Genomic DNA, 23,934 nt, shown 5'->3' with positions numbered 1-23,934 from the left:
TGCAAATTTGACTCAATGTCCTGCAGAAGTGACTCAATGTCTGAAAATCTGACTCAATGTCCTGCAAACGTGACTCAATGTACTGCAATCAAAAAGAAATTGCAGACCAAATCCCGAATCTCTAGTGTTCTTGCAAGAAGTTGCAACTTGAGGAGATGAAAGGTATTGAAAGCCCCAAATTTTGTCCTGCAAAAGACTTCACACGTGCCAAACCTGTACGGAACTCTCGGGATAAGTACGAGCTGTATGGACAACTGTTTTGTACGGAATATATATGGTGTAGTTTGTACGGACGTACGGAGCAAGTCCAGTGTATGGTGTACGTACAATCATACGGATTTGGTACAATATACGGATGCAAGCACAATGCACGGATGCATGTACAGTGTACGTACGTATGGATGCAAAGTACAGTGTACGGTTGACGGCGCATGTACAGAGTTGTATGGTGGCTGTACGGAACGCATGTACGTAGATGTATGGTGGTTTAGGTACGGAGCTGAGTGTACATCTGTACGTCGGCGTAGGTATGGAATGTAGTATGGCGAAGTATGGAACGTAGGTACGGAAGTACGCTACAAGTACATTGTTTGTGCGGGCTGTGTGTACAAGCGTCCGTACAGTCGCACAGAATGTACGGATGGAGGAGTAGGTAGGCTGAGACGAGCTGGTGCAAGTCCAGTAGCAGGAGATTAGTCAAACGTGGCTTTGATACTACTGTAAGATCGAATGAAAGAGAGAGAGAGTGCAAGTAGCAAAGAGTCGCACGAGTCTTAGCCATCAAAACTAGGATAATGAAAAATAGGAGTACAAGGTACTTGTAGCTAGACCTAGGACTAAGTGTCCTAGGTGTCACATAGGACTAAGTGTCCTATGTGGCCTAAAAGGCACTAACACTACAAGTGCCTACATTTATGCGTACAAGGTACATACCATGGCCTATAGGGCATCACTAGAACCACCAGAAGATGGCCTACATCTCTCTCATAGGCATCAAGTCTGTAAAGACCTCTAGTCAATGTTCTAGTGATGACAATGGTGTTGTTGCTTTTGAAATCATAAATGGCACAATGTAACCATAAAAATAACTTTATTTCTAGATGTAGCAATAGCTGAACTAGATATGAAGTTATTTTTAATTCTTGGAACAAATAAAGCATGCTGCATCCTGAAGAGGGACTGGATCGCTAGATGCTGAAGTTCCTTCAACGTGTCTCATGGCATAAGAAGTAAGTTTAACTTGGCCTATACCTCTCATGGCATAAGAAGCATTATTGGCACAACTTACAATGCCCCCATTATGTGTATCATTCAAAGAAAAAAACAGCTTTTTGCTTGAAGTTATGTTCTTGGAAGCACCAATATCAAAGTACCAATTACTGGAGGATTATATTAATCACGATGAGCAAGATTTGCTGATTCATGCTTGTCAATGCATAAGAAGCATTAGTAACTGCAAGGCTTGACTACTTTTTCTTCTTGTTTAATTCAATGCTTCCGACATTCAAAAAGCAGTGATCCCTGTAGAAGCTGAGCTTTGACAGGAAGCTTGCTGGGGGCTAGCCAAGTGCTGAATGTATGTAGTTGTAAGCGATCCTCCTGGATAACATGGTTAGCCTCATGGTGAGTGAGCGGAACAGAAGGGGCCTCAAGGCTATATTGAAAGGGGGGTAATCTATGCACATGGAGCCCTATTCTTTGAGGGGGAAGAGGGAGTACTCAGGAAGGGATAAGAGACACCGTATATGGTGGAGCAAAAGCTACTCCAGCTTATTCCTCTATCATATATATATGAGTATACATGGGCACTATACAGTGGGTGGACACATTGCCCTTTACCCCAACAACCTCCCACTTAAAGGCAATGTCACGGGGCCGTGAAATTCTAAGTACTTTAATGTACTACAAGACCATGACAGCTTTGGTTTTAAAAGTCCAAGCGTGGGCTTAATAATGTGTAATTAAACGCGGCATGGTGCCTAGCACATAAGCGTAATTAATCCCTAGGCCCAAAGGCATTCCAAGGAATTAAAAGAGTGGTTGTTGGGAAATGATGATGTGGCATTTTTAATGGGCCCCCTAGAGGGCCATGTACCTTCAGTGGCCCCCCTAGAGTTCCAGGTGGCTCTAGTGCCTTCTACATGCTCCTTTGCCATTCCTGGACCTTCCTGGGCCTTCTAAACTTCACATGTGTGGTTTTCTCTCTCATCTCTTCCCTTTGTTGAGATTTTGGACTGGTTTTTCAGCCTCCTTCAGCTGAATTCCGTTTTTCTTCATAACTCCTCACCCGTTTGGATTCCTCGACTTCCGTTTGGCCCGATGGCTTCCCCTCTGCCTCCCCTTCGTAGTGATATGCTTTTCCCTCCATGCGTTTGGTAGAACGGGCAGAGCTGAGCACTTCTTTTGCTGGTCGAATTTGCAAAAGTGGCTTTTTTTGGACTTTTTTTTTTCTACCGCCTCGTGGGCCTCTTCTCTTGCAAAGCTACAGCTTTCTATTGAATTTCGAGTGGTTCGACGCGCTGGTTGACTGTTTTTTCTCAGTTTTGGAGGACTTTCCGGCGATGAAACTTCTCCAAAACCTTCTCAATGCATTCCTCTCTGAAGCACGCTTCTTTTGAGCCCAAGAACTCCCACTTCTTCGCGACAGAAGTGCTTCTTTTCGCATTTTTCAGTGGAATTCTTGCTGGTTGGCTCTTATAAATTCTTTCTTCATGCCTTTGCACTCCTATTTGGCTGAGAATGCAATTGGGCATTGGCTACTATGTCCTCTTGGCGATTGAGGACTTGGTTCGAGTCTTCAGGGCTTGGTGAGTTGTGATTTTGCTACTGCAATTTCTTTTTGCCATAAGCTATTGGTTGGCCTCGTGTGCCGCCTCTTTCTTGGCTCACAGGTGCCCAGGCAGTGCTACATGAGTCATTCCTTGGTTGGGTACTTTGCTGATTTTATTTTGGAGCTTTGAAAAGCTTTGTGAATGCCATCTGGAAACCACTCAAAGAGAGTGCAGCTGGGGTGCAGTGTGATTGCATCTGGACAGCCAATGGAATTGCACTCGGAAAAGAGAATGCCTTTGGGTTGAGCCTACGGGTTAAGTGCACTTATGTGATGGTGTTATATGCTTGAAAGCCTTGCGAAGGCTTAGTAAATTGGGGCTGTGTGCTCAGTTGCAGGGAAGGTCTCCCAGATGCAACTTGTAATCATTTCACTGTGAAATATAAAGAAATACGGAAAGGGGCGCCACGGTGTTTGGGGCCAATCGGGTGCACTTGTCTATGTCTGTTGAGCAGGGGCATTCTAGCCTCCATCCCTTTTTCAGTGGTTTTGTTTGTGAACAAATGGGTAAATGCCAAATGGTGATCATGCAATGGTTAATGGTTGTGATATATGCTTTGTGAGCTGTAAATAAGTGCTGAAGTGATTAAAGGTTTAGTTCCACTGCCCTCTGAGTGATTAGAGGCCGGTTTCATTGGTTCCATTGCCGGGATACCACACACTCTTTCTCAAGAGGTGGGCCTCGGTAGTTTGGTGGAAGGATATTTTTGCTGCACTTTTTGACAGCTGAATATTACAACCATAAACATGGTGAGTACCCATGAGCAAGAGAGCTCGACAACTCCTCAAAGGAGAAGGCAGGAAAGCCTTAATGATCCAGCTAGTGTACAGCTGCAGGAAGCACAACAAATGCCTTTTGAGCAGGCCACACATGAAGCTACAACTGAGCTCAACGGTGATAGTAGTTCTAGCAGTGAGTCAGATGATGCTACTATGTTGAATGCACAGCTTGCAAGTGCAGTGACTGCTTTGACTCAGCTGGCTCAAAATTTGGCTCAGATTGTGCAAACAAATGCCAAGAAGAAGAAGAAATCAAGAAAGCACAAGCACGGAAAGAGTGAGTACACACATGCATCAGCTTCTCATGGCGGACCACACACTCATGCATCAGTTTCCCATGAGGGACAGCCATCAAAAATGACTCAGAAAGTGACTTCCAAGAGAGGAATCGCCCAAAAGAGCACTTGAGAAAGAGGTACAAAAAGTACATCCAGTGCAACAGTATGAGCAGCCAGCACAAGGCCTTGGTTTGGGTATTTCTACTCCTCAAAATAATAATGTGTAGTCCATAAATGTGGCTCAACCACCTCAGCCATATTTGAGGCAGCAACCTGAATATTTTGCCAGGCATGCAAGCCACAGCATATGCTCCCATGGCTAATGTTCAGCCAAGCATGGCTCTCCCTAGTGAAGGGAATGCTGCAAATATACAGCCATCTTTGGGACAGCCAATATGAAATGTATATAAAGAATTTAAGGATGGTGGTTCTCATGTCAAGTTTGATACATATAATGGAGTACAGGACAGGTACAAAGCCCTCACATTCCTTCAACAGTTTGATGCTGCATTTCTTGGGGGTTTGTTTACAGAAGCATCCAAGATGAGGAAGGTTGCCACATTTTTGAAAGGCAATGCACTTAAGTGGTACACTAACCTTATGCTTCATGGAGATGCACCTTCTACTTGACTGGAATTTAAGCAAGTGTTCTCTTCTACTTGGCTTACTCCAACTTTTGAAGTTGAAGTACTTTCACACTGGCATGACTTGTCATACAAACTTTGCAAGAATCTTGATGATTACACCCAGAGGTTTTGGGATGTTTTGCTGCCATTGAGCTCTTACAGGCATGTTTCTTTGAAAGAGCAAATAGAGAGGTATTGTTGTGGATTGCCTAGTGAGCTACGTGATTATTGCATCAAAACCAAGGTGGGTTCTATGACTCAATTAATTGAGAATGCAAGGACAGCATATGCATGGATGCAGGAGAAGAATTTGGGCTTTATGGACAGCAAGAAAGAAGACAACAAACGGGCTGCCAAACACCAGGATAAGGACATCAAATCTGAAAATAAAAATTATGGCAAACGACCGTTTCAAGAGGGAGGAAAAGCCCAATTCAAAGCTGGTCAAAGGCGTGGACAGCCTAATAAACAGCCCCGTACCAAGTTATCTGATGAAGAGAAAAAGTCACTCATGGAGCAAAACAAATGTTTTATATGCAAAGGAGAGGGACACCGCTCTTATAATTGCCCATTCAAGAAAAGAGACAGGTCAGATGATGATAAGAATGGTGATAAACAGGCTGATCGGAAGGGCAAAAAGCCTAAACCTTCTGCAGGACTTCTTCCAGATGTGATTGGGAGTTTGCCACATGCACATGATGAAGAGGAAATGAAAAAGACTGAGATGTGCAGAGCATGGGGAAAAATCAGAAATCAGAATTGTTTGTTTTTCTTTGATTCTGGGGCAAAGGCAAATTTCATAACTCCTGATATGGCAGGAAGGCTTGGCATTGAGCCTGAGGAAATGGGGCCATCTGGCATGTGTGATATGGCCAACCCTGAACTCAACACACCTGTCACTCCTATCATTGGCAAGTTGAGGATGCATATCCAGGGATATCAGGATGCAGAGGACTTCTACATTATGCCTTTGCCAGAGTGTGATGCTTTGCTTGGGATGCCTTGGATGTACAGGATGGGGGCTGATGTGCAGATGAGAAACAAGAAGATTTCTTTAACTCATAGAGGCAAAAATCATGTACTTGATGTAAAGTTGAAAGGGGAGTCCATCCCTGTAGTTTCAGCTTCTTGTATTTCCAATGTAATAAAGCGTCATATTTCAGCGTACTTGATTTTTGTCAAAGAGGACAGCCAACCAGTTCAAGAAGGCTCTACTCTTTCTGCTTTAGATAGAGAAAGGGCTGCTTTTATTTCAGATTATCAGGATTGTTTCTCAGATGCACTTCCTCAAGAATTACCTCCCAAGAGGCCCGAGGATCATTAAATTGATATAATTCCAGGAAGCTCACCGCCTAATATACCTCCCTATCGTGTCAGTAAGGCACAATAGGAAGAGATAATGTCACAAGTGAAGGAACTCTTGGAAAAGGAATTAATACAACCAAGTAATTCTCCTTACTGTTCCCCTGTGTTGCTTGTGCAAAAGGATGGCAGTTGGAGAATGTGTATTGATTATAGGGCTTTGAATAAAGTCACAATTAAGAACCGTTTTCCAATTCCACGCATTGATGATATATTGGATCGGTTGGAAGGTTCCTCAATGTTCAGTCGTATTGACCTTAAAAGTGGATACCATCAGATAAGGATACGGCCTGAAGATGTCTACAAGACTGCCTTCCGCACTTCATTTGGCTTATATGAGTTTCTTGTGATGCCTTTTGGTTTGCTAATGCACCTGCCACTTTCAATAGAATGATGGACAGAATCTTTAGAGCACACAGAAAGTTTGTGGGCACTTTCTTTGATGACATCATTGTGTTCTCTAAAAATAAGCAGGAGCACAGGAAACACCTCACTATTGTGTTTCAAGAGTTGAAAAGACACAAGCTATTAATAAACACCAAGAAAAGTGAGTTCTTTATGCATGAGATTCATTTTCTCAGTCATATAGTGTCAAAGGATGGAGTCAAGATGGATCTTGCAAAAGTTGAGGCCATAAGGAGTTGGCCAATTTTGAAAAATCTGCATGAAGTCAGAAGCTTTCTTGGTTTGTGTTCATACTATCGGAGGTTTATAAAGTACTTTGCAGAAATTGCTTCTCCCTTGCATGCTTTACAAAAGAAAGCTGTACCGTTTCGGTGGGGACCAAAGGAAAATGCAGCTTTTGAAGAGCTGAAGCAAAAATTGTGTTCTGAACCCGTTATTATCTTGCCAGATCTTGCAAACCCCTTCGCTGTAACTTGTGATGCATGTGGGAACAGCATGGGAGGCACTTTGATGCAGGATGGCAGAGTGGTTGCATATGAAAGTAGAGTTCTCAAAGATGCTGAATTGTACTCGCAGACATACGAGAAGGAAATGTTAGCAGTGATACATGCTTTGACCACATGGAAACATTACCTTCTTGGAGCTGATTTTTATGTGCAAACTGATCATCAGTCACTTAGATATTTTCTCACGCAGAGAAAATTATCTTAAAAGCACATGAGATGGGCTAACTTCCTCTCAATGTTTCATTTTCAAATTGTACATGTGCCGGGTAACAAAAATGTCGTGGCTGATGCACTTTCAAGGAAACCACAGCCTGAAGCAGTCTCCAAGAAACCCAGTGTTTCAGCAGGGAGCATTGCTTACAACAATGTGTTAGATGTGATGAAAGATCAGTATGTTAATGATGCTGATTTTTCAACTATTTATGAACAGCTTTCTGATGGTCAAAGGCATGATCACTATATGTTGAAAGAGGGTTTCATTTTGATGCATGGACGACTCTGTGTCACTGATCAGATGCGACAGAAAGTCATAATGGAAAGTCATGCTCCTCCATATGCAGGACATAGGGGAATTACAGCAACAATTACAGCAGTGCAGCAATACTTTTATTGGCCATTTTTGAGGAAAGATGTGGAAGAATATGTGAGAACATGCATGGTTTGTCAGTAAAGTTTGACAGGCAGAAGGCACCTGGGTTGTTACACCCTTTGCCAATTCCGGATAGACCATGGCAAAGCATAGCTATGGATTTTGTGTTTGATCTTCCACGTACTCCTACTGGACATGATGGATTGTGGACAATAATTTGCAGGTTTAGCAAACAAGCCCACTTTGTGCCAGTAAGACAGAAAATTACAGCAGATCAAATGGCCAAATTGTTTTTGCAGCATGTCTTCAAGTATCATGGGATGCATGAATCCATAATCAGTGATAGAGATCCGAGGATGACCAACCTCTTTTGGAGAGGACTGTTTGAAAATATGGGCACTACGCTGAATTTTTCGTCATCTTTTCACCCTCAGTCTGATGGACAATCGGAGCAGGAAAACTCTACCATCTTGGATATGTTTAAATGCTATGTCTCAGACCACAAAAGCAAATGGGAGCATTATTTGCCTTTGCTGGAATATGCTTACAATAATACGGTGCACACATCCACAGGTAAAGCACCTTTTGAAATAGTGGAAGGCGCCAGGAAGATACCTCCCATTTTGCATACAAAAGAGAAAATCTTCGAAGTTGATCGTTTTGTGGAAAGCCTTGAAGAGGCTTACAAGAAGATCAAATATGCCTTGCAAAGAAGTCAAGACAAGCAGAAAAGAGCAGCAGATAAGCACCGCAGGGAATTGGTATTCACAGAAGGTGATTGGGTTTTGCTGCGTTTTCAGAAGGCAAGGCTGAAAAATAAGAAAGGCAAGGAAAGGTTGTACACAAAGCTGAACATGCGTTACTATGGTCCTTTCCAGGTTTCTGAAAAGATAAACGAGGTAGCTTACAGGCTGAAGTTGCGTCCGCATTGGAAGATACATAATGCCTTTCATGTGAGCTTATTAAAGCAATATCATGGAGATATTCCCGAGGATGTACCTGATGAGGTGCAGCCTGAAGTGGAAGAACAGGATGAACTTCTGGTCCCAGAGCAGATTCTGGCACACAGAGATAGAAAGCTCAAGGGTAAAGTTATCCGTCGCTACTTGGTAAAATTTCAAAATTACCCATCACTTGATGCGAAATGGATGGAGGAAGGTGAACTGGCAGATTCACCTGGGATATTGCAGCTTTACCTTCATGCTCGCTCCTGTGTTTTGGGGCAACAAACTGTGGTTTGCTGTTTCAAGAGAGGGGTATGTCACGGGGCCGTGAAATTCTAAGTACTTTAATGTACTACAAGACCGTGACAGCTTTGGTTTTAAAAGTCCAAGCGTGGGCTTAATAATGTGTAATTAAACGCGGCATGGTGCCTAGCACATAAGCGTAATTAATCCCTAGGCCCAAAGGCATTCCAAGGAATTAAAAGAGTGGTTGTTGGGAAATGATTTTGTGGCATTTTTAATGGGCCCCCTAGAGGGCCATGTACCTTCAGTGGCCCCCCTAGAGTTCCAGGTGACTCTAGTGCCTTCTACATGCTCCTTTGCCATTCCTGGACCTTCCTGGGCCTTCTAAACTTCACATGTGTGGTTTTCTCTCTCATCTCCTCCCTTTGTTGAGATTTTGGACTGGTTTTTCAGCCTCCTTCAGCTGAATTCCGTTTTTCTTCATAACTCCTCACCCGTTTGGATTCCTTGACTTCCGTTTGGCCCGATGGCTTCCCCTTTGCCTCCCCTTCGTAGTGATATGCTTTTCCCTCCATGCGTTTGGTAGAACGAGCAGAGCTGAGCACTTCTTTTGCTGGTCGAATTTGCAAAAGTGGCTTTTTTTGGACTTTTTTTTTTCTACCGCCTCGTGGGCCTCTTCTCTTGCAAAGCTACAGCTTTCTATTGAATTTCGAGTGGTTCGACGCGCTGGTTGACTGTTTTTTCTCAGTTTTGGAGGACTTTCCGGCGATGAAACTTCTCCAAAACCTTCTCAATGCATTCCTCTCTGAAGCACGCTTCTTTTGAGCCCAAGAACTCCCACTTCTTCGCGACAGAAGTGCTTCTTTTCGCATTTTTCAGTGGAATTCTTGCTGGTCGGCTCTTGTAAATGCTCTTTCTTCATGCCGTTGCACTCCTCTTTGGCTGAGAATGCAATTGGGCATTGGCTACTATGTCCTCTTGGCGATTGAGGACTTGGTTCGAGTCTTTAGGGCTTGGTGAGTTGTGATTTTGCTACTGCAATTTCTTTTTGCCATAAGCTATTGGTTGGCCTCGTGTGCCGCCTCTTTCTTGGCTCACAGGTGCCCAAGCAGTGCTACATGAGTCATTCCTTGGTTGGGTACTTTCCTGATTTTATTTTGGAGCTTTGAAAAGCTTTGTGAATGCCATCTGGAAACCACTCAAAGAGAGTGCAGCTGGGGTGCAGTGTGATTGCATCTGGACAGCCAATGGAATTGCACTCGGAAAAGAGAATGCCTTTGGGTTGAGCCTACGGGTTAAGTGCACTTATGTGATGGTGTTATATGCTTGAAAGCCTTGCGAAGGCTTAGTGAATTGGGGCTGCGTGCTCAGTTGCAGGGAAGGTCTCCCAGATGCAACTTGTAATCATCACACTGTGAAATATAAAGAAATACTGAAAGGGGCGCCACGGTGTTTGGGGCCAATCGGGTGCAGTTGTCTATGTCTGTTGAGCAGGGGCATTCTAGCCTCCATCCCTTTTTCAGTGGTTTTGTTTGTGAACAAATGGGTGAATGCCAAATGGTGATCATGCAATGGTTAATGGTTGTGATATATGCTTTGTGAGCTGTAAGTGCGTGCTGAAGTGATTAAAGGTTTAGTTCCACTGCCCTCTGAGTGATTAGAGGCCGGTTTCAGGCAATGTGCCTTTAAGGGAGTATAGTATACATATAATACAATCAGCCATAGGCTGAAAAACAAGATGACCAGACCGTCATCCTATGCCCATTGGCACTTTACAATGTGCAAAGTGCATAGAGGATAAGCTACTAGCAGACATCAGGTTTGCAGGATAGAAAATGACAAGCTGTAGATGCCTGTCAACCAAGATCTCATGCCAGATCTCATTGGGAGAGTGAACTCTCACCACCACGTGCTCCTGTGCTAAGTCCATAGCACCCGAACTATCACTGTGCAAAGAAAATGTCTCTGTACCACCTGTGACCATAAGCACATAACCTACAATAGACCTCTGCTGGTCTACCCAACCTGCATCACCTGCATGCTGCTCCTGGAAGCATAAGGACCTGATGTCCACAACCGCTTCCCTACTGCCAAAATCTGCTATAATCATGCTACCAACTCCCACTGCAATGGAAGCAAGAACCGGAAGTGTAGCCCCAATGGCAAACATGTGAGAACCAAGTCTCAACACAGTCATGGATGCATGAAGTACTATGGCTGCCATATCAACCATAACTTGTTGCTCAACTGATCTGTGATTGTCAAACCTGCCGTGTTTCAAGTATGGAGCCAATACAGGCAATGGAGTACTCAGTAACTTTCCCCTCTCCATACTGAAACAACCAAGTATCTGACAAACATCATTAAGACCATGTAGCTCCCACTGCAAAGCATCCCTGTCCATAAGGAACCATATGGCAAGTAACCTCAGAAGGATAGCAACCTCTTGAATAGTGAGACCATAACCTGTCTCAATGCGCATCACATCCTGAGCTCTCATAACAGTATCAAATGGCCATGGAGGCACTTACGAAGCAAACATATCAATGATTCCTGCCCATGCGCAATATGACCCGAGCCAATAACTGCAGAAACCACATCTGTCCTGGCATAACCAGCCAATGGATCATACCAGGCATCATTTACCAAGATCTCAATACACCACCGTACCAACGTATGTATCCAACATAGGCAACTTACAGTAGCATCCTTTCTTTGCAACAAATGTCCCCTTTCTTTTGTAGGCAGCAATTCCTGTAGTAGCAATCTTCGAAGTAGCTTTCTTCTTCCATGGATAGCTCAGCAATTCGTCAATTTGTGACGGAATTGAGCAGTGATGGATTTCACAGACGTTTGTACGTTGGTGGAAGTGAAGACCCAGGTAAGCACGGTCATCATGATCAAGAGCACAACGAGCAATCCCGTCAACGCCAATCTGGAGGTGTAGCCCACAGCCAGCAATCCGGCAGGTCGGACCAGTTTGCTGATCTGTTGTTTTGATCTACCATCGCAGAGGTAGCTCAAGGTTCTTGCAAGAGCTCTCTATCAAACCTTCCCCTTCTTCTTATGAGCTACCAAGCCCAAGCTTGCTTCAGCTTCTTGCAAGAGCTCTCTATCAGATCGTCCGCTTCTTCGCCTTCTCTGTAGTTCCAATTCGATCATCGGGCTGCTCCTCTCTAACCTTGCTGGCCACACTCACCAAGCTCTCACCATGCTCTCACCAAGCTCTCCTTGGCTCTGATACCAGTTGAGGGGGAAGAGGGAGCACTCAGGAAGGGATAAGAGACACCGTATATGGTGGAGCAAAAGCTACTCCAGCTTATTCCTCTATCATATATATATGAGTATACATGGGCACTATACAGTGGGTGGACACATTGCCCTTTACCCCAACATACTCTCAAACCGTCTGCGTGCACGTGCGTACCAACACCTTTGATTCCCCTAAGTAGCTAAAGTCATGGATAGGGCCAGCCATGGTAGCCTGATTTGCCTAAGGTAGAGGAACCGTAATCCTTGACTAGGTAGAGGTATGTGATCACCTTGAATGCTGTGTCGAGCTGTCAGCCATAACGATTTGATGTGGGATGGACGGCTTGCTGCGGATCATTCGTGACAATAAGAGAACATGGAGCCTCCCCACTTGGGCCTTATCTACCTCTGATAGGTCAAGCTTCCAGCAAGGGTTGCCATACATACCGTTGGGTGGACCAAGGAGTCAAAGAGAAGAGACTTGGTCTTTTGCGGATTCTAGACACGAGAGTGAAAGCACTGTTGCCCGAGTCTAGCAAGTGTAGCTTATCGCTTGCTCAATCGGGCCTGCATCGCTGGTTGCGTTGTGAGAATTGGGCCAGAGAAAAGAATCCCCATGTATGTGTAGGATGCGGTGACCTTGGTTTGCCAAGGTTGACCTTCAGATCATGTGTTTCGTAAAAGGTATGGAGTGCATCCAAGTATCATTGGAGGCCCTTTGTTGAAAATAAGAGTAAGACGAAGAAAAGTGTGAAGCTTTCTACAAAGGTTTAGGCTTACCTCCATTTGAGTGTGAACACCTTATCCAAGGGGCTCTTTAATCCCCCGTTAGAGGTTTCCCCCCCTTGCCTAGTTAGGGCTTGTATTTTGGTTGGAGGGTACATAACCCTAAGTTTTGTTGTTCTTCATTTCATTCTTCACTTTCTGCTCACTCTAGTCTCTATCTTCCGCCCCCATATCAATTTTCTATCAGGCCCAAGGTGGCACATACCAAATGTGGTTAGAGGCAATGGATGAGTCATTGTCTATCATTGATGATGAGATAGAATGAACATGTGCAACTGGTTATCATTGAGGGAGCAATGGCTAGTGCTATGGAAACGCTTTCCTGTCCTAATAATGTATCATGAGGGCATGTAGACTAGTCTTGGATGTTTAATTTTCGACATGGCTCAAACTCATGCACATGCACTCTAGTAGATGGTCTTGGGATTCGTCAGTATTTTAGGCAGACTGAGAGCAGGAGAGGGGCAAGCAGCCCATAACCAAGTATGGGGACAACTGAGAGCATGTTGATGCCATATCTTTGCAAGCAGGGCCCCACTGAGGAGCTGATAGGACAGATGCTAGGAGGACTTCTAGTGGCAGGTTGTAGCCAGGAAACTCGAGACCTCATTAGACACAGCCTTTGTAACTTTTTTGTTGGACAGGTTTTAAAGAATCTACCTATGGACAACCATTAATAGAGGTCCAAGCTTGTTGCTAACTTGCTGCTCTCATCGGTGATGTCTTCAGATCATAACTTAGCACCTAGGCGTGGGACAGAGGCCAGTCATCAGAATAGCCACGTCAGTCGTTATGGAGTGCCTTTTGGAGTTCTTGGCCACTAAGCATTTTGTGTGAGAGTCATGCTTTAGCAGAAGCATATTTCTAATGATTTATTTAATTAACACTCAAAAGAACTGGAAATCAAAATTCACTTTCGTCATCTCAAAAAGTTTAGAACATATAGGGTAAAGAAAATAGAATACAGAACTTTGGACAGAATGGGAAGTGGACCCTAGGAGGAAACTAACTAAAATATCACTCCTTTATCAATAGCAGGAGATTATACAATGAAATAAAGAAGTAGAACAACTCCAAAACAGCTCGAAATAGCCAGTATGTAGGTAGGTAGGACTCTGAGGGCCTTTGCGAGATGCCAAACCTAAAGCAAGGGAAGGGGCTGAAAGTCAGGGTTCTACCACAAATCAAAAGCAGTGGAATGGGCTGAAAGTGTTAAACTTGGGATTCTAACACCAATGTCCCACCGTGGCACTGCAGCAATCACTACCCACGTCAGCCTCATCAGCATCTCATTTCAAAAACATGTGATCTAGTTAGAAACCAACGTAGAAATTTCAAACAATACCCAAACTTTGGCAGAATACTGCAATGAATACCCAAACAAGCCAAACTATTAAAACACTAAGTAAAAGTCTTATCATCAGAAGCCAAATAGAGAAATGGCTCCAAAAGATGGATGCGCAGGTGAATTCTGAAACATGGAATAGGTAAACCTGGAACCTGAAATAGGTGAACATAGAACTTGGAATAGCTGAACAGGGAACCCAAACCGAAACTCGAAACTGGAGCCGAGAGCAATTGAACCCGGAGCCCGAACTTGCAGGAGTCAAATCCAGAAGCAGTGGATCCGAAAGCTGGAACAGTTAACCAGAAACCCAAAATACATAGATCCGAAACAAGTGCGGCACCTGAAAAACAAGTCTGAGAGATGGCTATCGCTGAGAAACGAAAGCAGCCGCAGTTCTCACAAAGAGCATGCAAGAATGAGAAATGAAATCAGTTTAGCTCCTCTTTTTGTAATAAAAAAATGCAGAAGATGTAAGCTACAAACTCCTTTAGTTTAATTTTGCGCCTTGAAACCCCTCTATCCATGCACACATGTTTATACACATTATTGCCTATCAGCTTTCTAAGGACATAACACACACTAGACTTCTTAGAATTCACCAATACTGGAACCAATAGTTAGGGTTCTCAATCGTGTACTATCGCATGTGAGGTGTGGGGTTACAAAGAACCTGCTCAAAGATGATTGGTTCAAGAGATTAAATTCATCTTACGATTAACTCCTACGTAATCTCCTTCTGTCTTCGTGAAAATCTAGCATTATCTCCTAGCAAACCAAAGATCATCCCCGAATTCCAGTATGAAAGTACTAGGAACTCAAGGTGTAAAAACGTATAGAGAGTATGAAAACTCAATGGATGTGCAGAACATCATAATCTCGTGAGGCATGCTGACAAGTGGGTGGTAATTTGGTAAAATAACAAGTCCTGCAGACTTGCATAACCTTGCGGATTGTGTAATAACTCCTATATAGTGGACTTCACCCCATGCACATCTTGTCGCTTGTATGTGACTTGCAATACAAAATAGAAGTGTGAGCTGTGGCTTGTCCTCGTGAAAGGCATCGCCACCATCGTAGAAAGATGTAAGTTCATGGTGTACAAACCATGGAGAATGATTGCTGAAATTGTAAGTAACCAATGCATTTGATTTGATATAGATGTCCGGCCAAATGTGTTCAAGTCTTGTAACAGGGAAACTCGGACAAAATACTCACACGTGTGATTATAATATGTGCACAATAAATAATGTCAATCAGCTGAAAAAGAATAAAATAGTGTACTATTGTCCATGAAAAATCTCTGGCATGTCATATTTTTCTCTAGGATCATCTCAGCATGATGCTAATGAGAGGATTGTCCTTAAATGTATTCACTCTATGCATATACAGGATCCAGACCGATCCATTGTTTCAGAACACTTTTGATTCTCAAGAGCATCGTTACTGTACACTCAATTGTAGTTGTTTTGATTTCCTTTCATACAAGTGTTATGCAAGTTGCTGCTAGGGACAATGAATCTTGTAATCGGATGAGAGGAGCTCTTGAATCATGTCGTGCTCCCTTGTAAAAGCCTGCTATTCAGGAGGCTATATTTTCTTTTTCATCTTTGAATAATTTTTCAACTTTTATGGGAAAAAACTTTACAGGATTGTTTTGTACAAAAATGAAGCAGCCGCTACTTCTCCCTCTCTTCCTATCCAGTGCTAAACCACTCGTGCCACTACTAGTGCTATTGTCACTACTGTGAAAGGTATCTACATAGGCCCTCATTGCATTTGTAGCCCTCATCAGTAATGTACATCAACCATAATCGTGGAACTTCAAGCCTATATTCCAGTTATGGTGAGGTAGGAAACCAGAGGGCTTGACACTACATAAAAAATTTAGAGATAAGATTTAGGGGGATCCCTATGTCTAGGCATTAATCTATGCATTGCATGGAATCCATAGCAACCCATCCTTTCAGAACTGCTTAGTCTCAAGAGCATCCTTGCTGTACCATCAGATATAATTTAATTTTTCTCCTTAACCCACCCAAACCCCCGCCCGGTCCCCCGTTCTTCCCTCCCGTCCTTTTCCTAAGACCACCCCCTGCCTTACTCCTTTTCTCATACAACACAAAGGCACCTCTGCAGTCATTTCTTATGATCACTTATGTCAAATATATACACATGATGTGAAGGTCTTTGGTGGAACGTTTAATGGAATGTGATTGCTTACAACTTTTAACATATGAAGTTACTTTGAATGTAGACATATTTGCAATCACTAACAGTAAGATTGGAGGAGATGAGGCTTAAAAGGCGTGATACAGAGCAGTGGATGCAACATCGTCAACTGCCCACAGAGTTGCGTGAACGTGTACATAGCTATGAACAGTACAAATGGTTAGAAACAAGGGGTGTGAAGGAGGAAGAGCTGATCAAGAACTTACCAAAGGATCTTCGACGTGATATTAAACGGCATCTTTGTTTGAATCTTGTCAAAGAGGTACTGTCTAATCTTTGATCTGCCACCGACTATCTAATCTTTGATCTGCCGCCGTTTTGTGTGGATTGTAAAGCATTTATTTACATATCTTGCCTTTGATTTGTAAATCTTATGCTCACGGATATTATTCCTCTTAATATAAAGATTTCCATTATATGCTTGCTGCACCTGTGGTGTCGAAGCAATAGTGCTGCTCAGAATGTTGCTCTTTGCTCTTTGCCACAAAGAACATTATGTATTATGGATCTGAATGCAGACCGCATGTCAGTAGTGTGCATTTCTCATTGTCTGTCATTGGTGTAGGTTCCGTTGTTTGCAAGCATGGATGACCAGCTCCTAGACGCCATTTGCGAACGGCTTGAGCCAACTCTTTTCACACCTGGTACAGATGTTATGCGGGAAGGCGATCCAGTAAATGAAATGCTTTTCATTATTCGTGGGCATTTGAAGAGTGAGACCACAAATGGAGGTGTGACAGGATTCCTTAATGTTGGGAAGCTGAAACCAGGACACTTTTGTGGAGAAGAGCTCCTAACATGGGCCTTGGATCCTAAATCTGGTGGCAATCTTCCCTCTTCTACTAGATCGGTTAGTGCAGAAACTGAGGTTGAGGCATTTGCACTTAGAGCAGCAGATCTGAAGTTTGTCGCCTCTCAATTCAGACGTCTGCACAGCAAACAAGTACAGCATACTTTCCGTCACTACTCACAGCAGTGGCAGACGTGGGCTGCTTGTTCTATCCAGGCAGCTTGGCGCAGATATCAGAAACGAAAGCTTGCAGAACTTCGTAGGATAGAAGAAGAGCACAAATTACAGACTGCAATGCAAGAAAGCAGTGATGTTGTGAATGCAAACCTTGGAGCAGCCCTGTATGCATCTCGTTTTGCTGCAAACGCAATGCGTGGAGTGCATAGGATGCGTGGCTTGCAAGCAGCAGAGGAAAGCCTCTCGAGTTTGAAACTACAAAAGCCATCTGAGCCAGACTTTTCTGTCGAAGAAGATGATGACTAAGCCAAGATCCAGATCTTGGAAAAGTCGATAGCCAGCTTCTGGTTGTTTCAGTAGGGTGTGATGCTGCTCTTTTCTGTCGAAGAAGGTGGTTTGCAAGCAGCAGATGAAAGCCTGTCGAGGTTGGCAAACTATTATATATTGACTGTACAGTGTATTTTATGAGTTGAAGATGCTTGATGTCTTTGATGTTGACATGCTTGATATTTGGATACTGAAGTGGTAATACAAAGAGACTGTTGGTAATTTGGTAATTTGTTGGGAATGCTTCATCATTCCTGTGGAAGTAGGACTAATCACAAGAAATAAACATCAACTTCATCATTAAGTCACAAATTCGGACTACCCTCTGCATCTATATGGAGTAATGCTCTTAATCCATTTCAGAAGACGACTATTCTTGTTAAGATGTCATGGGAATGGAAGGGAATTGGAGCTATATTGGTATTTGCAAGGTATTAAACAAGAAAGGCACCTTGCTGTTGGAATTTGCATCGAATGAAGCACAACTTTGAGGTTTGCCTATTCTAATAGTCATAACGTCCTCATCACACCGCCCTTAGCTTGTGCTAGAAGAGGCAAGTCCACAAGCTATTCTAGATAGACAATACGATTACCCTCTTGCACAGTTGCATGCTTGGCTTGGAAGGTAGAAACATGTGGACCACTCTCTAGATTGTCCGGCGACAATTGCCACAAGGATGCTTGTTCTATGTTGCAAGTTTTTTCACTAACTCAGTAATATTTATGCTCACACTTGCACTTATTCATCCTTGTTGATATGACATGGTCTTATCGATATTATTTTTGTGGGGATGGTTGCCTTGTGTTACTGGATTCCATCTCTACCTTGTCCATTTCACCTTTGCCTAGCCAAGTGGTCGTCCTTCTTGGCCATTGGAATGTCATTGGGACCTTCAGTTTTGGATGTGCACCATTAGTGTTGACATTAGCACAATTGATTTGACTACTCTTTGTTTGCGTTTACCAATATGTAACTATAATTTGGGGTGGGGTGCGAGGGGGGGGGGGAGCCTAGGCAAGAGCAAGGGGCTCCCCCTCAGCCCAGGCAGGGGCAGAGGGCTCCCCAGCATCAAGCTAGGCAGTCAGATTGTTAGCAGCACTCGCAAACACCTTATGTTGAGCCCTCTCAGGGGACTTGGACCAAGCTTGAACACAAGAAACCTAGCAAGGTAGCCCTCAAGTGTCGCAGGTATCGAGCTAGGGTCAGAGAGCCTGATCGGCGATCCCCTAGCCTTAGGAGAAGTTGGCAGAGGCTGCCCCTATGGAGCAGGAGGAGGAGACTTTCGATCTCCCGATTGAGCCGTAGAGCCGTAGGTGCCAGCACGGCAGAGGGCCCACGTCCCTTTGCAGCAGGAGCCTAGAGCCACCGTTGAGAGCATGTCTTGGTAGACCGTCCATTAGGGCCGACCCCCCCTCCTGCCCCCCCCGTCTTTGCCCCCCCTCCCCCTGAACCTGCACTCACCCGTACCACCCGCCCTCACTTCTCCCTACCCGCCTTCCCTCCTTGCTTCCAGGACTGTAGCCCCCTCCGCCCCTTCTGTTACTCGTCGCCCTTCTCTTTCCAGTCCCGTGCCCTCAGGCAAGGGGGTGCTAGAGTCCTCTTCCTTGCAGCAGGCCCTAGGTCCCTCTTCCCAGGCGTAGCCTAGTCCTGGTGCGTCCTCCTCCATGCAGTAGAGCTGAGGCGGTCCGTTTTTACAGCTTCCAGGTCCCAAGCGTTGTCCAGGATAGCCTCTGCCTAGAGAGTTCTGGCGGCTAGGACCGTGGAACTATCTTGAGATCCTTGACAGATACCCGATGGCTCTAGAGGTGTCTGTCCTGATTTTGTAGCCCCAAGGAGGCTCTATAGGAGTGTTTGGCTCGCGGTTGCGCCCTTTCTGGGGGTTTCTCTTTGCGACGTCCAGAGAGGAGCAGTGGACTCCCACACTATTCGACCTTATGATGCAGCACCAGATGTTTGACATGATGGAGGAGTGGCTTGGCCCCCAGGGGAGGGAGATGTGGGTCACTCATGGTAACACTGCCACTTTTCAGCTTGGCTTCTCAGCTAACAGTCAGGAACTAGGTGTTGCAGTCTGTGTGCTTCGCGTGGGACTTAAGGTTCAGCTGAAGCAGACCACGTATTGGACTCTACTACAAACAGATTAGGGGTTAAGTCCTCATTTTTGAGGAAGTGGGCCACCAAGGTAGGCATCAAGCAGTTATGCCCTTGGTGCGATGTCGTACTGACACAGATTACTCCCCCTCTAAACTCGCAGCAAAGTCCCAGAAGTCTCATGTTTCAGTATAGGCTCCCATTCATAGGTGAGCTCTGTTATCCACTCCCCCCACCTCCCCATGAGTTGGATCATAGTGAGTTGGAACATGCACGGGCTCCATGAGCACGCGCGTCAGCAGCTGCAACATCTGTTACTTCATCAGGAGTTGCAAAGGGCAATGGTTGGGTGGACAGTGGACTTCCTCTTGATCCAGGAGCATATGTTTTCAGCCGCAGATGTTCGATGTAGATAACACCTCCTTCCAAGCAGAAGTCCTGAGGTGTGGTCCTCGCAGTTGGCAGGAGTGGGGGGGTTTGCATTTCGATGTCCAAGTCCGATGGAGCAGATGTGTATGATTAGGGCGAGCTCATCCTATGCAGAGTAGTATGGATGGGTTTGAGGTTGGGGACTCCAGGTTTAGGGTCTCAATGTGTATGCCCTAGCTTGTATATAGTAGCGATCCGCCTTCTAGAGGCGGTTGACGGAGTCCCTCGCGGATGTGGACTCGTGGATTGTTGGAGGTGACTTCAACAATCTCGAGTTTGAGGAGGACAAGCACGGTGGTGCTTCTTATTCTGAGATGCTGGCTATGAAAAGCAGTTGGGAGCAATTCATTTTCTCAATTTGTAGTCGGGACCCCTGGAGGAGGGAACCGGAGTTCTGTAGGTCTCTTGGGAGTCTCAGTTTCTCCTTTGGGCAGGGGCGGCAGGATGGTCTACTTGAGAGACTAGACACATTCTATGTTGGAGATTGGGCCATGCAAAGGGGTGGAGCCACTGGTATTATGGCAGGGACTTTCCTCTCGGACCACTCCCCTATCGTTCTTCACCTAGAGCAGCCCCATCGTGGCCTATCGCAGAGAGGGGTCCACATTCCAAATGCTTTGCTTCTGGAGGAGGAGGTACAACAGAGTATTACAGCTATTTGGCAGCAGCCTGAGTCCCTCCCGTAGGATCCCATAGGAAGGTTAGGTCATGTGGGCAATTGAGGCAATTCAGCGAAGCAATGAGGAGCTTTGCACCCATGCTATGCACCGCCGCCATACACTTCAAGAGAGAGAGAGAGGGCTTTGCAACAGGACTTGGCCTCCATTGAGCATCTTCGGGAGCAAGATTCATAGTCGCAGTGGTTAGCAGACCAGTATGAGTGCGCTCGCTTGGAGCTTCAGGATATTGAGGTGAGACGAGCTGAGTACTCCTACCACTCCTCTAGATCTCCGTGGGTAGAACAGGGTGACAGGATGACCAGGCAATTCTTTCAAGCCACTGGCTCTAGATCAGTTGGCGCATAGTTGCAGAGATTGAGAGACTCTAGTGGGCAAATGCACTCGGATCTGCAGATTTTGGAGTTGACCTCGAATTTCTGTCGGTGCTTGTTCAGCCCGAGATTCAGTTTGGGTGCATGTTCCGGAGGTGGTCAGTCGGAGTGTGAGCACTCAGTTAGATTTGCCTTTTTTGGATGTGGAGCTTTGGGAGGCCCTTTGGGCTTTTCCATCCCAGAAGTACCATGGGGAGGACGGGCTGTCCTCGGCTTTCTTTACATGCTTCTAGGAGTGCATTCATACCCCCCTTTGCTTGGCTTTTTAGGAGATCTTCGACTCAGGCTCTCTCCCTTCGACCCTGAGTCCTAGATATGTCTGATCCCGAAGAGGGGGGATCGCCTGGACCTGAGATAGTGGAGACCGATCACTCTCCTTGACACTGCGTACAAGATCTTGGCCAAGGTCTTGAGCTTGCGGCTTTGCCCTCACCTAGTGGACATCATCCATGACACGTAGACAAGTTTTGTCTAGGAGTCTAGCATCCTGGACAACATCTTTACTTTCTGGGAGGCACTGGATTGGGTCAGAGAGGAGTCTCAGGCTCTCGCGATTTTGCTTTGGATTTTGAGAAGACCTATGACAAAGTGGAGTGGTCTTTCTTGGAGGGCACCATGCAGAGGCTTGGCTTTTTGGATCGTTGGATCAAGGGTGTCTCAACCCTCTATGTAGGTGGTTCGAGCTAGATACTTATTGGTGGTTACATGGGAGAGGCCTTTTCGCTTTCTTGCTCAGCTCGACAGGGATGCCCCCTTGCCCCTTTCTTATTCCTTGCTATGGCTGAGGCCCTAGGATAGCTTGGATGTAGCTAGGGAGGCCTTGGCAGTGTATTGTCTAGCCTCATGCTCCAGGATCAACTGGACCAAATTAGTCAGCTTTTTCTCATTGACAGAGGAGGTATAGGAGATCCAGGATTGGGGCTCAACTCTAGGCTTTTAGTGGATTCCGAGGGGGTAGACAGTGAGATACCTTGGCTATGAGGTTGGCATTGATATTTTAGCAGAGTAGCGGATCTCCTTGGTCCTAGAGAGTGCTTGGTGCAAGCTTTTGTATTGGAGCTCGGCCAAACTCTCTCTTGTAGGAAGGGACTTGGTGGCTAACTAGGTCCTCGTTGCTACCGCCTGGTACATACCCTACGAGGTTGGCATTGATATTTTAGCAGAGCAGTAGATCTCCTTGGTCCTAGAGACTTGCTGCAAGCTTTTGTATTGGAGCTTGGACAAACTCTCTCTTGTAGGAAGGGACTTGGTGGCTAACCAAGTCCTCCTTGCTACCGCCTAGTACATACCCTCGTGCTGGTGTTTTCATAGGGGATGCATGGGATAGATGAGGCGCTTGGTGTGCAATTTCTTGTTGATATGATTGGATGGCACATGTAACACCTGAGCCTCGCCTGGCAAACAATGATCCTACCCCAGGCCTAGGGAGGATTGGGCATCATTGATTCGGAGATGCAGAGCAGAGCCTTGTTGGGCAAGTTAGTAGTGAGGGGCCTCACTCTAGGTATAGAGCACTGGAAGCTTCTTCTGTAGCGCGGTCTCCCTCGAAACACCCCTCGCATGGGTAGTTAGTGGCAGTAGTCACACATATGGCTCTTCTCGGAGGCCCCCCTTACAGGGAAGGGATCTTGGAGTCTCTTTAGAGTTTGGCAGTGATTGGCAGGGGGTCTTATGTGGGCTAGTCCTCAGTTTTTGGAGGAGTTTGCACGATAGCCTCTAATCTGGCACCCGGAGTTCTGAAAATCAAGATGTGGGACAGAGGTTACACATTGGTTGGGCACAGTGGGACAACGGCCCAGCTCGATCTTTCAAGGCATGGGTGAGATTCTCGACTGATGTAGAGGTACAATTAGAGACCCTCTCACATCTTCAGGGCGCGGGCCCAAGGATGGCAGAGATGGAGGTAGCTATCCCAGAGTCTTGGTGGGTGGGCCTTCAGAGTTTCACATCAGCACAGTGGTTGGGCCTATTCTCAGGGACAAGGGTACCTCTTCGGATTTAGCTATGCCCCCTCCCTCCCATTCTTAGCCGAGCTCGGTTCTACAGTGTGGTTCCAGTTGGACTCTAGCAGTCTCTGGCAGATAGAGATCCGGAGATGGATGGAGCCTTGGATCAATTAGGGTCAGAGTACTGGGCTGTCTGGGCAAGGAGTGGTTGATCGACCCCTCTCGCATCTCAGATGTGGATGCAGCTCGCTGGCACTCATGGTTATGGGAGGGTCGTCCCCTCAATGACGTACAATGGGACCCAAGCGAGTGGTTCTGGCCGTCCAGAGTAGGCCACTCAAAGAGTGGAGGAGGTGCCCTTCTTCTCTTATATTACACGCATAGGATGCCGTTTGCAGTTGGAGGTGGTAGCTTGGACTTCGTCGAGAGAGAGGCATTGGTCAGTGTAGTAGGTACCTTGAGAGGTGACATCCAAGTTCTGGACATGCCTCTGGTCCAGTCTCTGAACCGCGGAAGATCTCCTACTTTTTCTAGATGATAGCGCATGGAGGTCTTCTTGTTGGCCCTTGGTTGGAGCAGATGTGGGTGGCTGGTAGCTGCCATAGATGCATGGTTGGGGCTGTGGAGACAATATCCAACTACCTTTGGAGCTGCCCAACATCAACACAGAGGATATGGCGAGGAGCACTTACAATTGTGGCGAGGCTTTAAGGCATGTAGAGGGACTTCACGTGGGGCATGGCTGCTTGGTTGTCAGAGGGTGGCCATGCCTTTCCCATTGACATGGTCTCTCTAACATATAGGATTCAGGGCCTGTGCATTCATAGCATTGAGTTTCATGAGGTGACCCCTCCCACTAGTCATCAACCTCTTCCTTCGACGAAGGACATCATGTGGGAGACATAGTAGCCAGCATCACGGCATGGAACATCTGGGTTGCTCAT

At 45.6% G+C, this 23,934-nt stretch overlaps 1 protein-coding gene across 2 annotated transcripts in view; it reads left to right on the top strand.

The window, feature by feature from the left end:
• LOC147886048 (protein CNGC15b-like) overlaps positions 1-17,905 on the top strand; it is an 83,819-nt gene extending 65,914 nt beyond the window's left edge. The window contains exons 8-9 of one of the 2 annotated variants that reach the window (XM_087396468.1): positions 16,204-16,440; positions 16,744-17,905. In XM_087396468.1, the coding sequence (XP_087252594.1) occupies positions 16,204-16,440; positions 16,744-17,451 (945 nt within the window). In that variant the 3' untranslated portion in view covers positions 17,452-17,905. The remainder of the gene's footprint in view (positions 1-16,203; positions 16,441-16,743) is intronic. The other variant, XM_087396466.1, reaches the window with a different exon arrangement.
• The last annotated feature ends 6,029 nt before the right edge of the window (positions 17,906-23,934 follow it).

This window comes from Dipteris shenzhenensis, chromosome 25, assembly GCF_047967505.1.
Source record: "Dipteris shenzhenensis isolate YYH24624 ecotype China chromosome 25, Dip_SZ_1.0, whole genome shotgun sequence".
Lineage (NCBI taxonomy): Eukaryota > Viridiplantae > Streptophyta > Polypodiopsida > Gleicheniales > Dipteridaceae > Dipteris > Dipteris shenzhenensis.
Note: the sequence above shows the minus strand (reverse complement) of the source record. Positions and strands in the feature narration are given on the sequence as shown.